General features: G+C 39.3%; 2 protein-coding genes across 5 annotated transcripts in view; one reads left to right on the forward strand and one right to left on the reverse strand.

Moving 5' to 3' along the window:
- Positions 1–14,683, reverse strand: part of LOC129726008 (nuclear receptor corepressor 1) — a 100,637-nt gene that overhangs the window by 14,001 nt on the left and 71,953 nt on the right. For all 4 annotated transcript variants that reach the window (XM_055682523.1, XM_055682527.1, XM_055682525.1 and 1 more), the window contains 6 exons: positions 13,663–14,634; positions 13,466–13,591; positions 12,175–12,294; positions 11,945–12,105; positions 10,436–11,878; positions 10,296–10,363 (listed from right to left, as the gene is read on the reverse strand). In XM_055682523.1, the coding sequence (XP_055538498.1) occupies positions 10,296–10,363; positions 10,436–11,878; positions 11,945–12,105; positions 12,175–12,294; positions 13,466–13,591; positions 13,663–14,634 (2,890 nt within the window). The remainder of the gene's footprint in view (positions 1–10,295; positions 10,364–10,435; positions 11,879–11,944; positions 12,106–12,174; positions 12,295–13,465; positions 13,592–13,662; positions 14,635–14,683) is intronic.
- On the forward strand, positions 6,446–9,191 carry LOC129726009 (zinc finger and BTB domain-containing protein 49). The gene is made up of 2 exons (XM_055682528.1): positions 6,446–8,357; positions 8,429–9,191. The coding sequence occupies exons 1-2, from the start codon at positions 7,359–7,361 to the stop codon at positions 8,924–8,926; spliced, it is 1,497 nt and encodes a 498-aa protein (XP_055538503.1). The 5' UTR covers positions 6,446–7,358; the 3' UTR covers positions 8,927–9,191.

Raw genomic sequence — 14,683 nt, forward strand, 5'->3', positions numbered from 1 at the left:
TACTGTTCGTTTTGAAGTTTCTAGAAAAACATTAGAAATGATACTAAACAATTATTTTGTTAGTTTTGAACAAATCGTTTTTCATGACTGTTTCCCTTCTTCTTAGCACGTAGGCTAGAAACTAAATTATATAATCGCTGAAAACGAAACGTTCCAACCGTAGCAACAGCATTTCTTCTGACACGAAACGACGATGCAGAATGGTAAATTTTAATGTATTATTTAAATATAATCACAATAATTCCGAGCGATCGTCAAACAATAAATAATTAATGAAGATTGGCTTTTCCGAATGTACATTATGAGCATGCTACCGCGTGGCAACTGCACAACTAGCGCTCACCTTGCGAAAAGTTTTATCGATTTTGAAAGAATCCAATCTTGCAGAGCATAACAAATAAACATTTTATAATTTTACATTTAGAAAAACTTTCATCCTTTTAATTGTGCAGCGAATTGAAATCGGTCGAGTTCTTTAGCTTTTGAAAGCACATGAATAAATTACAGCAAAATATGGTTCCAGTTAGGCGCACTATCAGACTGCATCATTTCCACATAATTACCACAAGAGGAACAGGAAAATATAGACGACAGTGAAAAACGTAATGCAAAGGACTACCTTTTTCCACGAGAGAAAGTCCGTAGAAACTTAGTTGAACTATAATGAAATTAAACGACCGGCTTCCTACACCTACCTACCGAAAGAATTCATGAACATTAAGTAATTATAATTTTCATTGTTGTTCAGAGACAACAGCCAACATCGTTGTGAATTAATTAACCTGGTTTGCGCCCACCTGACAATAATAGCGTTAAATTACCGATTCCGATTGCGATACGGAATTGTAATTTGATTAGATGTGGATGCTCATGTCAAGATAAGAATATATGATATGGTAATTGTGATTGTTTACAATTTAAAATAGCAAGCGCGAAGTAGTAGAAAAATTTGTAGAGGTAACGAATTTCACAGAAATCTTCGGTATTTTGTTTTTTTAAAAGTTGTGCTTAAAAAGTATACAATTCAATTGGTGTATTGACTCCCGCACAGTAGTAAATTCACACGTTGGTAGCTCATTACTGACCAATTATGTTGCAAAATCATACTCCTACAATGATCTAACCCAAGCGCATATATGTACAGCAAGTTATATTCGCGATGCTTTTAATTGAAATACTTAATTGACGCTATTTGCGCCACGACAGAACGATTCTACGTCCCAATTTCAATCACAGTAGAAACGTATCACCTCAACAACACACAACAATGCCCTCCTCCCTCTTGGGCCAATCAAAACGCGCGCCCCCTGCCTGAAAGTGCTTTTGATGTTCCACCATGTCGAACAGTACCGTCCTTGTTACACAATCCACATCGTTTATCTCCCCAGAGTGGCTTTGCGAATTGGATTGCACGGCTGCGATGCGAAATCGACCGTGTCAAAATCTCCGAGGATCTTCCTTTTGGCCCGGCAACTGGAAGCGTTTTTACAATCACCGCTCAAGCTTAAGGATTATTACAACGAGGGGCCAATCAAGGAGAGACAGAGAGAATGGAACGAAAAAGCAAAACGTAAATCAAAAACACCGTCCGCACGGTCACTGGGGATACGGATGCGACAATTCTGCCGAGAGAGGCGCTGCGTTTGGCGCACAGTATCTTCCCTTGGTTGCTGAATTTCATGTAGTTCCCGAACTCACCAAAAAAAAAAGAAACCTTGTATGCAACACCAACCGAGAGCAGTACCACCAGCAGCAAGACAAACTCAGCGCAGTTTTCTCTGATATTTGAATATATGAAATTTTAATGCAATTACACTAATTTGTAGATTTTACTTGTACGCAAAAAAAGGTTAAAATGGATTTGTGTGATTGAATTGCACGTAAATTTAATGGATACAATGAAACCAAAGTGGAAGGAGGTGAGGTCGCGGAGTCATATTTTCCGGTCATTCCGAAATCGCTGCCCAGAAAAAGCGCGCAGGGGAAAAAGCATACGATGCATATTATACTTTTTAGTGTGTGCAATACACATTGCTGCTACTGCTGCTGCTGCTACTGCACGCATGGGGAATGTAGAAAGATGCCGAAAATTGCATACGCTGCAGTGAACCATTTCGTCGTACCAAACAGATCAACTTTGTCCCAGGCACAAAAGTCAATTTCCTGTAAAATATTCATCATATTCTCTCTCGGCAAACAATTCCCGGCGCAAAGGCAGGTGGGGACTCTCGTCTGTTAACCAACAACGTGGGCACGAGGTTGATCAGGCCAATTGGTGTACTTCATGGTGTACCAACTATGGATACGTGTTAATCAATTTGTCCAGTTCAGTGACAGGTGGCACATTGATTTGTTTGCAATGTGATATTTTATGATTCAATTTGTCGATTGCCTATCTTGTCCTGAAAACCTGAGCGAAACGCTGATTTATTTGGGGTAAACAGCATTTCAACGCAAGTGTCAGTCACATTTCTATTAATGAAGGTTGGAAAGGGTAGCGGGAATCGGGCAATACGAATCCTTATTAAATGAAGCGCTACGATCGATTCAGAGTGACTGGTTACGAATTGTCCTTGTAACGCAATTGTAAACCATAGCCAATGAAATTATCCACAACACCACAAACGTTGGAAAATATGTTCCATTTCAGCGGAATTTATTTACAGTGAACCCGGAGGCAAACAAAGCGTATAATAAAAAGGATAACACACGCTCGTTTATAGTGCATCGAGGGGTTGAGAATCGCTCCGAACGCAGTGCGGTTTTTCGTTTAATAAATAAAAATTGAATTTTAATTAAAAGCAAACATTAGGAATAAACTCGAACTATACAAGTCTTGATATTTGTATATAGATGTGCATTGATTTTTATTGTAAAACAAGCGAGTATATACAATTTTAATAGTCTTGCTTACAATGTCATTGTAGTTCTTATTCCAACAGCTACTTAGAGTTTATATGTCACTTGAGAACAAAATACGACTTGTTCTTCGGTTGGCAGCTTGCACGGAGGTACGAGGAGACAGGAAAGAGTCAGAACAATCATCAAATATTTGTGCACCGCCGTATATCTTGAAAGACTCCTCGTTTTCGACTGTCGTCAGCTCTTTTTGTCTCGCTCAATTTTCCATATTTTTCCCGCGTTCAGTTCGCCTTGTTTGCAAACCATTAAACGAATCTGCGCAAATTCCTCCACGGATTTTGATTTATCTCCCAGGTGCTGCTTACCGGTATATAGGGTAGCGCACGGCAGCTATAGATAGTATGACATAGCAAATTTGGTACTAGTGGAGGGAATAACTCGTTGCCTACATCATCAAAAAACGACAAACATTGCTGCATATCACAAAGTTATTTTTCGATATTACATTCTTATACGTAAAATCCAAATCTTAATGTAAATTACACCACCAAAGTGCTACGTTTTTGTTTACGATTGTGTACTTCTCAATGTTAAATAGCAGTCTATTTGTCGATGTTGTCTTTACATTGGAAAATAAACTGCACTTTCGGTTCAAAAAATAGACAGACAAAAAAGCAATCCTCAGTACTATTCGCATACAGCACAGCAGCTGTCCTAAACAGCATCCACGGGAAATATGATGAATTAAATTGAAAAACAAATACTTTCAACGTAATTCGATTTTTTCGTCCCTTCCCCTGTCAGTCTATGGTTTGCCCGGTAGGTATCTAGAGCACTCTTTTTCTGTGTTTATCTAAATCACAGAGCACAAATGTACACAAGAACATTCAATCGAAAGCCCGTTTCGCGGTTTGGTTACCCGAAAGCCAGCAACACATCTTGGACCATTTTCGACCGAGCACGAGGAAATTTCGTTACTTTCGATTTGCAGTTCAACCTTCCAGTATCCAGTGTACCATCTTCTTCTAACGCGGTGCCAGTGGAATTTTTCCCTATTCCTTCCCTGTTTGTTTGCGTTTGTTTGCTACAACCAATGTCGTTTTTTTTCTTCGCGAAAGCTGTGACTGATGGTGAGGGTGTTTCTAATTTTTGCTAAATTTGAGAAAAATATTTTTTCTCAAAAGTTTATTTTTGATCTAACAAAAAAGTAAGCAATAAGCTATAAAAATGCTAGACATTACTTCACTTCAAATTCGAAAATTTTATACGATCCAAATTTTTTCAATAAAAATAATAAAGTTTTTTCAATAAAAAGTATTAGATATAGCATTGACGAACACATATTTTAGAACCGAATGGTAGCCTAAAAAGCGAGTCGCTGTACGCTCGAGTCACGACGTTGTCTGAGACGTTGCTCGCATTTGTCATGTACATCATATGGTGGCTAAGAAATGCAGAAGTGCACATTACGAAATCGGAAGGTAGCTTCAAGTTCATGAAAAGATTTTGGAGAACAAACAGAAAGTAGAAGCAGAGATATAAAGGTTGTTCTGCCACCTTTGCAGTTTCAAAGAAATTATTACAACACAACAACATTTTTCCAATCGATGTGCTTGCAGGATTACTCTCCCAATTTTGAGCATATTAATCCCTTTTTTTATCTTTGTTGCAACCTATTGAAATTGCGTACCTGGAACTTTTTCAATACCCTAAAGTTGCTTTTGACACGGGGAATACGTAGCGCATAACAAACAAGGCAAATCCCGAAAACTGCATAAAAAACACCCATATTCCGAAAACTTCAATTTTCATTCAGGTTTGCTAAATACAGTCGAAAAAAAAACTCAAGAGAAGTGTTATTTACACCTGCGAATCAAGATAAACATAAAAAATAAGAATTTCAGCTCAAATCAGTGAATGTTTGATAGCTGTATTAAGTAAACTCAGGCGACACTCTGAATAAACGATTTGAAAATGAATAATCAATAAAAACAGCCGTGTAAAAAATACTTTTAAATTTCGAAATCCGCTTAAAAATAAAGGCAGAAATTCCGAAGTTTGCGTAAAACCGCTGGAAAAACAAAAAAAGAATAAATGCAACTTCATCACTTTGTTTTGTTACGTGGTTTTATTCAAAAGCTGAATTTTCCTCATTTTACGAAAAGAAATATTCGAATGGAAATTTTAAAAAAATTTACACTCTTGCGCTCAGTATCTGCTCAGCACGCTCAACATATGCTCTTACGAGAAGTTGAAAAATCACTGTCCTAGGACAAAGCGCATCTAAGTTGTGTTGCAGACTGTTTTACTCATCATTACAATCGTCAAATAATAAATCTAAAACTTCAAAAAAATGATTTTGTTGGTTGCTTGTTTTTGGTGCAGGTGAACCTGTTTTTTCGATGAATAAGGGCCACACCGAAAAAGAAACGCTTAAAACCGCACGATTAGCTACAAAACAATGTTATCGCAACACTATTTAAAAAGTTATAGTTAAACGAATGGCTTGTAACTCCAATAAAAAAAATTATGGAAAAAATATTTTATATGCTATGGATAGGGACCGCATAGAATAAATTCTTAGTTGAAAACAACTCAAAACATAATGATTCTCATTTTGAAAATATACAGGAAAACATTGTTAAACATTTAATTGATATTGACGTAGCGTATCGAGCATCTTCGTCAGTGGTTTTTCTTCGGCAGTTTTTCTGCAGCAATCCTATGCAAAAGGGGGCCGAAGAAAACCACTGACGAAGACGTTCGATACCCTACCTATTCTTAAAAAATCTTTTTTATTTCATATAACTGGCTGGCACAATACTTATGCAATGCGTTGAAATAGCATCTCCTCTGAAGTATTCTCAAAATTAGAAATCCTACACGCAACGGGAATACCCTATTATCGGAGTTTAGATTTGTATACCCACGGTGAATGGATTCCCTCTACCGATCCAGTAAAAACCGGGGGCGATTTAGAACGAACCGTCCGTCTATTTGCGGTTAATTACGACTAATTGTGTTAATTTTGATTCATCCTCTTCCCAACATTTTTAATTATTTACATTTCTCGACAATCGTCATAAATGTAATTTAAACCGAAATAAGCTTCCATTTCATCGACTCGATAAAGCTACGACTTCTCTTCTACAGTTTCCTCCCATTCAAAAAACCGCATAATCCAATCTGCTCTTTCCTCCTTACTACATATTAATTATCCACGATTGCATCAAATCTCCCGGCCATCTCTCCATTCCCAAATTACCTTTCAATACCGTTGTGGTTGTATCACCCCTCCCAGAGTTGAATCAATCAACGATTCAATTGATTCCATTTTTGAAAGCGAGAATAAATCCCAACCGCTACCACTACCACACATAGCAGGAAAAAAGATAAACAATCGAAACATAAGTGGTTACCTACTCTCGTGAGCGAATTGGTGTTGGAGAAACGCTCGCTCTCGCCGAATAAAAAAGGATACGACTTGTAGAGGCTGCAGCGCGGGAAAATGAAACGGATCATAACGACAGTGGCCGTACTTCCCACGCGTGCCACCCAAAATCATCCACTCGACACCCAGCGCTTCAGAAGTGCAGACCAACTAACCAACGAGATATGAAATATGATCTCGTTCATTTGTGTAGATGTCGTTACACGGTTCACACGGTTTCGGTCAACTGCTGGTGATATAGAGACAGACAGATTAACACATAACGGAATGTCAGTGTTCAGGTGTTTCCTGAATGTCGTAATTAAAAAGCAGATTTAGAAAATCGGAAATTATAGCTAAACCACTTTCAGGGTGGTAATCCATATACAGAAACCGGTCAATGCCTAATCGAATTGCTGTCGAATAATTAGTTTATAACGGATAATAGATAAGTCATCATTTACACCTGACAGGTCGAACGGTGAAATGGATTTTAAACGGATTAATTTTCACCGTTGGAAAACTAACTAGTTGCAATTGATTGAAACACTGCGTTATCCCGTACCACTGTGTATTAGTTTTGAGTAGTGCAAAAAATAATACATAAACCGCTATTGATTGCTAAGTGAGCAATATGCAGTGGATGAAACAAGTGGATGAAACAAGTGCAGAAATTTAATTCAATTAAGCTGCCCAACCAACGAACAATTGTGGCTCGATTTCGATTTTTGTGGCCGCGGGGAATTCAAACAGGCAAAAAACCAAATCGCGGTGTTCATGGTTTATGCCAACCAACCGAAATTTTGTTAGCATGAGCAAATGGTCATGCCGCGCATACAGTTATGCAAATATAATATCCTGTATCCCTGGATGGCAGAGTAGCTCGGTCAAAAAACACTGGAATAAAATCAACGTAACGATAAGATAACGATAGTAACGATAAACAGAAAAAAAATGTGAAAGTGAGTTCAGTTTATTCAATAGTAAAAAATACAACTTGTGCAGGAAACTGTAAAAGTGTATGCTCAGTGAAACTGCTACACCGGCTACAAATAAACCTTAAAAAATGTTCACCAATTGGTTAGCGCCACCACCTACAACAACTCTGCCACCGGATACAATAATAGAAGTAGGACCACCACCATTCACCCGTTATGCCGCTCACAGTGCATTAGTTTCCGCCCACAGTGGTTACCTACGAGCAGCTTTACGTTCCGACAGGTCATCGGCAACCGTCACGGACACTATACCGATATACGTTCCTAATGTGACAACAGATCAGTTCACCCCTCTCCTCGCATATATGTATACTGGATTTCTAGATCTGAACTTAGAAAATATTTTCGGCGTTCTACTAGCAACGCACATTCTACATATGCCTCGAGCATTAGAACTATGTCGTGCTTTTCTCTCCGCAACTCAACAAACGGAAAACTATTTCGGTGGACTGGGTAGTCTTTCCGGCAGTGCCGGAACCAGCGGCCACAGTTTATCGAAAGTTAAACCGGAATCGGAAACCTGCAGCAGCAGTAGTAAGGTGGTAAGGCCTATTGCTAGTAAAGCAACCGGAATTGGACTAAATTTCATAGCTCCACCAACATCACACATATCCCTTCCTAGTACGAATACGCAATTCAAAAGCTTGCTGACGGTAAGCCAGCCAACAACGGCGGTAGTTGAAAATATCGAAAATTCGACACCTCCTCTGGGGAATGCGATAGCACCATCGTCCTCGGAAACAACAGTTACAACCGATAACGAACAAAGCGTGCCACGTCCAGTGGAGGTATCGAAACCACTCTCAAAAGAATCAAATCAAAAACAGCAATCAAAATCGTTAAAACGTAATGTATCCAAGTCTGAATCTGTAGTAACGACTGTAGCAAAGGACGCTAATGGAACTGACAAAGGAGTAATCATCGACATTGCCAGTTGCGACGGTCCTGTGCGCTTCCGTCGAGTTCTCAACGACAGTTATGGCACTAACAGCACGAACAACATTATCTGTATATCGGAAGAATCGAAAGGACACTCGCGCTACATGAGTTCATCCTTTCATCAACAGGTAAGAGAAACAGTCACTCGAAGTAAGTAGCGGGTAATTTCATGGGAGTTGTTTCTCATTATTTACAACAGATGGTGCGCAACATCAACGAGCGGAAGCAGCATCAAACAACGCATGAAAGTTACGGCTGCGGCAGTACCAAGGATGAAAACAGCCAAGACAACAACCAATTACAAGGAACAGTTAGCGTTGGTGCGTCAGATGGAACCGGTGGCGAAATGTACAACTGTGTGTATTGCAAGCATACTTTTAAATCCCAGTACTGCTATCAAAAGCATGCAAAGCGCCATCTAATTCCACTCAGTATGGAAACAGGAAGTACTACTAATAACAACAGCAATGTCATACTGGCATCACTAAACGATTCCGGTGATAAGGAAACGCTTTCGACAAGACATCGGAAAACAGTGCTTCACTGCGGTAGCGCTAAGCGTGAGGTGAAACCGCTGGACATGAACGTGCAGTATTATCCGTGCAAAACATGTGGGAGTAAATTTCCCAGTTATTACTTTGTGCATAAGCATAGGAAAATGTGCCATGTCGATGAGGAAATGCTTTCAACTATCTAGCTTCAGTAAAATAACGCACACGAACAGGGTACTAAACATAATATCAAAATTTTATTACACATTGTTGTATCAACTACATATCAAAATCAAATAAAACTTTAGCTTCGGGTCAGCATAAACGGCTTTTTGCATATAATCAAATTGTGAACATGTTCTCAGAATAAGAGACAACTCTAACTTCTAGCACTAGCAGACGCCAGGACCGACCAAAAGTAAGTGTCATATTTCTGGCCGCCCGGTATAAAACACTCATAATAAAAAAGCAAAGCACAGCAAAGCCTTGGTGCTACATTCCGATTCGAAACTCGACCTTCTGTTTACACAGACTTCGCAGCCAACCGTTAAGTGTACAGGACAATTGCGGGGCCAGCGCTACGATCCTACTGACTTTAACAGTCTCTCCAGAGTCAAGACTCGAACCTACGACGACTAGCTTGTTAAGCCAGCATCGCACCCCGAGACCAGCTGGGGAGGCACTTATAATATAAAACTCATAATTTCAGAGAAAATTATCAAGCAATTGGCAGGTTTATCACAAAAAATAGTATAACTATGTTGATAGTTCTATGGAAATATATTGCCCAACCTAAAATAATTTTGAGATCTGATCAGGAACGCTCCTAAATAGCATTGAGTCGGGCACAAGATATTGAGGCTTATGTAAAGCGCAAGCAATCAAATTGATTTTTCTAACTTCCGTCATTGATAGTGTTAATCACAAAATCACGATAAAGATGTGGATGGAAATTTCCAAATAAATATTTGTGAAGTAACAGCACTAAATAGTCGCGGTTTGAATTTTCTTACGGAGCCTCGCAAATTGGCATTTTTCAACTGATTTTTTTTTTCATCAACCGTATATTATCTGAGAGCATTGTTGGGCTTAATTTTGTAAAATAATAATATCGATAATTTGTTTACAATTAAAACAATCTCTCCTAAATAAAATCGTGCTTTGATTTCCAATTGTGTATGGCACTAGGGTGAGAAATAGTAACTATTCCAAACGTTATTCAATAGTTTTTTTGTACACGATAAGTCGAGAACACTTTAGTCATGAACGTTCTACTCAGAAACATATTTAAAAATTTGTATATAGAGATCTTTCGCATGTATTTTACATACAAATAAAAAAAGACTTTTTTGGGAATCTCGCATATGTACACGAACTTTTAATACTTTCATGTAACCTTAATGTGTTAACAAGATTGACAATGACCTGTTATACACGCCATACTTGAATTCTCAAACCTCCGCACTTTCCAAATTATGGTGGAGGCTGAAGAAAAAATTTACTGCACTGACTGCAGTACGACAGAAGGTGACAATTTTGCTCACAATCAACCAAACAATAGGAAAAAATAATTACCTTTATTCTCTTGGGACACACCATCATCTTTGACTCCATCTAGGTCTACTCGTCGCTTTTTGGATTCACTGTAGGGAAGGAACGAAATGTCTCATAAAATAACCATCTAGAAACAAAACTTTTTTTTCTGTAAGCATTACCTTGGCTCCAAATCTTCCTTCAGCAAGTTATCCTTTACACCCAACTTGCTGTTAACCACACTAGCCACCACCGAACCCAACGTAATATCCTTGATGATAATATCCATCGACGATGCTCCTGTTAAATTTGACAAGGTTGTTGTGCCTTTAAACATGACAGAGTTCGGATGCGTTTGTAATGGTTGTAAATGCACTTGTGGCTGATAGCTTGGGGACATTGCTGTGGAAAGGTTAATTTTACCCGGTGCAGCGGCCGCAAGCGTAACTGGTACCGATGCACTGTGAGTCATAGCCATCCCACTACTGACCGCTACGGAGCTAGCCATTGTAGAGTTTACACTATTTACACTGGCATTGATGCTGTTGTTAGTACAATAGCTATTGTTCAATGACGTAACCGACGTTGTTACCGTTGCCGTAGTCGAACTCAGTACTTCCGTTTTAACACCATTCAACGGTATCGTAGAAATACTAGAGCTAAGATTAGGTACAAAGGACGTTTCCACAGTAGTCACTCCCGACAAGATACCGTTGTTGCTGTTGTTGTTACTGCTGCTGTTACTATTTATTACACTACCGATGTTGTTGCTGTTAGATACGGAAACACCGACCCCTGTGGTTAAGGTACTGCTACTGCTGATGATACTGGATGAAACTGACAGTGGTGTTGCGTTCGATGGCGTAGACTGTGTTGTATGTGCAGTGCTACAACTTAACTGCACTGTTGATGAGCTGGGTGTTGATGGTGCTGGTGAGGACGACGACGTGACAGATGCCGTTAACACAGATGAAGGCGTAGAACTTCGCGGTGAACATACAGTCGCTAGCGGCGAATTCGTAGACACAGTGGCAGTCGTCGGAGTGGTCGTCAACAAAGTAGTACTATCATCCGACGTTGGACTAGTAGTAGTTGTAGTAGTAGTAATAGAAGTATTAGTAACACCCGGCAATGATGCTGCAGGGGAATCAGAGCCAGTACTTTGTTTTTCTTTGCCAGCCTCATCTTTGACAACGCTCTCTGAACCCTCACCACCGTTAGCTGCGGGACTGCTATTGGCAACACTGCTGTTCGCGTTGTTGACACTACTGCTTGTACTACTGCTGCTACTAATATTAGTGCAGGTGCTACTACTAATGCTAGTCGCAATTGTTGCCGTAGTCGTTACAGGCGGAGGAGATGCTGTACTGGATACTGGTGCAGTTGCTACAGAATTTGCAGTAGCTATCGTCGTTGATGCTGGTACTGCACTAGATATAGACGTACTCGCGTTAATACTACTTGCACTACTGCTACTATTATTACTGCTACTGTTATTGTTATTAGTGTTATTTGAAGATGAATTTGTTGTGACATTAGATGCCGAACTATTTCCTATTGAACTATTTGTTGAATTTGCGGCACGATCACGGCCTACAGTCTTTTGTTGTTGTTCACGTTGTAGTCTAAAAAAAAACATATGCAAACGTATTTATATATGTATTTTTATTTTACTGCATTTTGAATCTTACCTTGTTGTAACACCAGTTGTTAATGCATCTACTATGCACTGTGTCTGATTTTGATTGGATTTCTGTATATTTCTCGAACTTCTCGTCCGTTGCCTAGACTTTCGTAACAACTGCTTATAGTTTTCCGCCTTTTTACTGAGGTAGTAATATCGCACACAATCCTGAATTTAAAGAAAAAATAGTGAATACCAACTATTGAGCTATTTGTTGGAAAAATTTTCAATACACACCTGCGCACTTTTCCGATCCAAGCTGGCTGCAATCATACCGAAATTTTTCGGATGCTGCAAAAATTTCTCTCGAAAAATCTCCTTTTCTCCAGCAGTCCACACATTCAAATTTAATCGTTCCTAGAACAAAAGAGTCATATGAAATTACATAACCAGCAAAAAAATATTTCAGTAGTTGTCTATAAAAAATGACACAGCGAAAGGTAGGTGATTTACTTTGTCTACGGCGATCAATAACAGTAGAAAATTCAGAAAAGTGGGTCAGCAAAACCGTAGTTGTGACGAGCATAAAAAATGTGAGGGGCTCGTAAACATGATAGTGAATTTTTGATACTCAATAGACTTTTAATCGAATAATTTACTCAATCAATAATCAAACTGTTTTGAAAAAAAAGCAATTTCGCTGTGTCACATCATTCTTTAAAGCTTTACGTAGTTGAGATAAGGTTTGATTAGAAAGCATATCACTAGCAAACCATATTTTTTAATATCACAATCATGTCTTATATTTTATCTCTTTTTTATATTTGCATAAATATTCACTACTACAATAACTAAATTAATATTATTAATAAATATTATCCAGTGATCATAGCTTCAATGAACAAAACAGAGAACTCAACTGAAAAGGTTTTTTTTGAAACAGAGATGAATAGAAAATTCAGATTGGGCTACAATTATGAAATGAAATTATTCTAGAACCAAATTCATCAAACTTGTAATGTTGCAACCGTTTGTTATCGCATTACTACTACATGTTTTCAATCATAAGCATACTTTCACAAACAAAGAAGTATGGCAGTTAAAAATGCTTCAATGCAACGGCATCATTATTAACTGTTCAAATGAATTCGTTTCTTCATGAAAGATAGATTATCAATTTTACCATCTACTGGTGTCAAAAACTCAATTAAAAAAAAAATGGATCTTGGTTCGGTCTGGTGGCACGCTGACCAAATTAAACATATACTTTTAGATTTTTTCTGAGCCTTCATGTGCAACAGTTTAACAATCACAGACATGAATAGCAAAAACATGTTTTTAAAACTACTTAGCAAAGTGAAGCCTTGGTGCTACCATCCGCTGTCGGAACTTGAGCTTCTGTTTATTATGCACAGATAGGAACAGTTCCTCGAGGCCAGCTGGGAGGTTTCAATAACTATTTACTATCAGTGACACACTCTTGAGAACCGTCATTCAAATGGTATGTGCTAATTAGAAGCATACCTCCCAAAACAGCCCCTATGTCAAAAAGTAACAAAACCCAATTCTGTCCGTAGGTTACACTTACCTTGAATTCTGTTTCCATATCTATTAGCGCTCCATTTTCATTATTAAACACTAGCCTTCTTTGTCTGGAGTCTAACATTAAAGGTGGAATCACAGCATATGAACGCATTTTTTTATCCTCCATCGCCTAAAGTTTGATCAATGAGAAAACATTTTAAAAAGATCTTTCACGTAACGGTATCCACTGATGTTACTCACCTGCTCCTGAAGACCATCCATGATTTCTTCAAGATCGGCTTCGGATTTTATCCTAGAACCTACACGATTAAATCGCTCTTTATCCTCCCTCTGCTTTCGAAGCTCGGGGAACACCTTTTCGAAAAACTCCCGGTTTTTCGCATCCTTCGCTTTCCGTTTTGCACTAGCTTCCATCTTATCTACACGTTTAGACCAGTCTTGCGATAACTGCGCGTATCTTTCAGTCAATTCGATCTGTTTAGCCGCCCGTTCGGATTTGATCCTCTTGAAATGCAGCAGCAAATGCTGTTTGAACGTCTTGTGGCGCTCCTGAATTTCGCGACAGATTTCCGCATCGGACGGCTGATTGTACAGTGGCAGATCGGTGGCAGTGCCAAGTGCGCTTAACACAGCATGCGTCGTTGCCGCTCGTTTCCGGTTATCGGCATAGATCTGTTGTGCCAGGTTACGGTGCTTGGGCTGCGTCTCGGCGGCGCTCTCCTCGACGGCTGGTTTCGCTGAAGCCTCTTCGAGCGTTTCCTGCTTTTTCTTCAGCATAGCGATAGTCTTTTCTGCTTTGTCGATCTCGATGTCCACCTTAGCAATCTGCTGCAGCAGATCATCCTTAGTGGCACGCAGTTCCTCAGTCGGATCACTTGGCAGCGTTGGTGAGATCGCTTCCACCTGGGGATGATACGCACCAGACGATGCCGGTGGATCACGTGTATCAACGTTCAGGAGGGATTGCGCAGGCTGACTGTTTTCGTTTAGGCGAATTTTTTTAAATGCAGGTGGACCGGTATCCGATTGTTGCTGCTGCTGCATCACACGCTGCTGCAGGTAATCGGGATTATGGGGTAACAGGGATATTCGGGGTCGGGTCGATTGTTGTTGTACTGGCTCCATGGAATTTGCTATACTAATGGATGCAGGTATACTACTAGATACCGAAACAACCGGTACCTGCCGATGGTATTCTGGCATCTGTGGTACCTAAAACAAACATGAAAAAAAATATTATTGAATCAATAATAAATTTTGG

This window comes from Wyeomyia smithii, chromosome 2 (genome assembly GCF_029784165.1).
Source record: "Wyeomyia smithii strain HCP4-BCI-WySm-NY-G18 chromosome 2, ASM2978416v1, whole genome shotgun sequence".
NCBI lineage: Eukaryota > Metazoa > Arthropoda > Insecta > Diptera > Culicidae > Wyeomyia > Wyeomyia smithii.

Excerpts from the sequence above, each read along its gene's own strand:
- LOC129726009 (XM_055682528.1), top strand. The coding sequence starts at position 7,359 with ATGTTCACCAATTGGTTAGCGCCACCACCTACAACAACTCTGCCACCG. Across the intron at positions 8,358-8,428 it reads GTTCATCCTTTCATCAACAG|ATGGTGCGCAACATCAACGA; the intron begins GTAAGAGAAACA and ends TATTTACAACAG.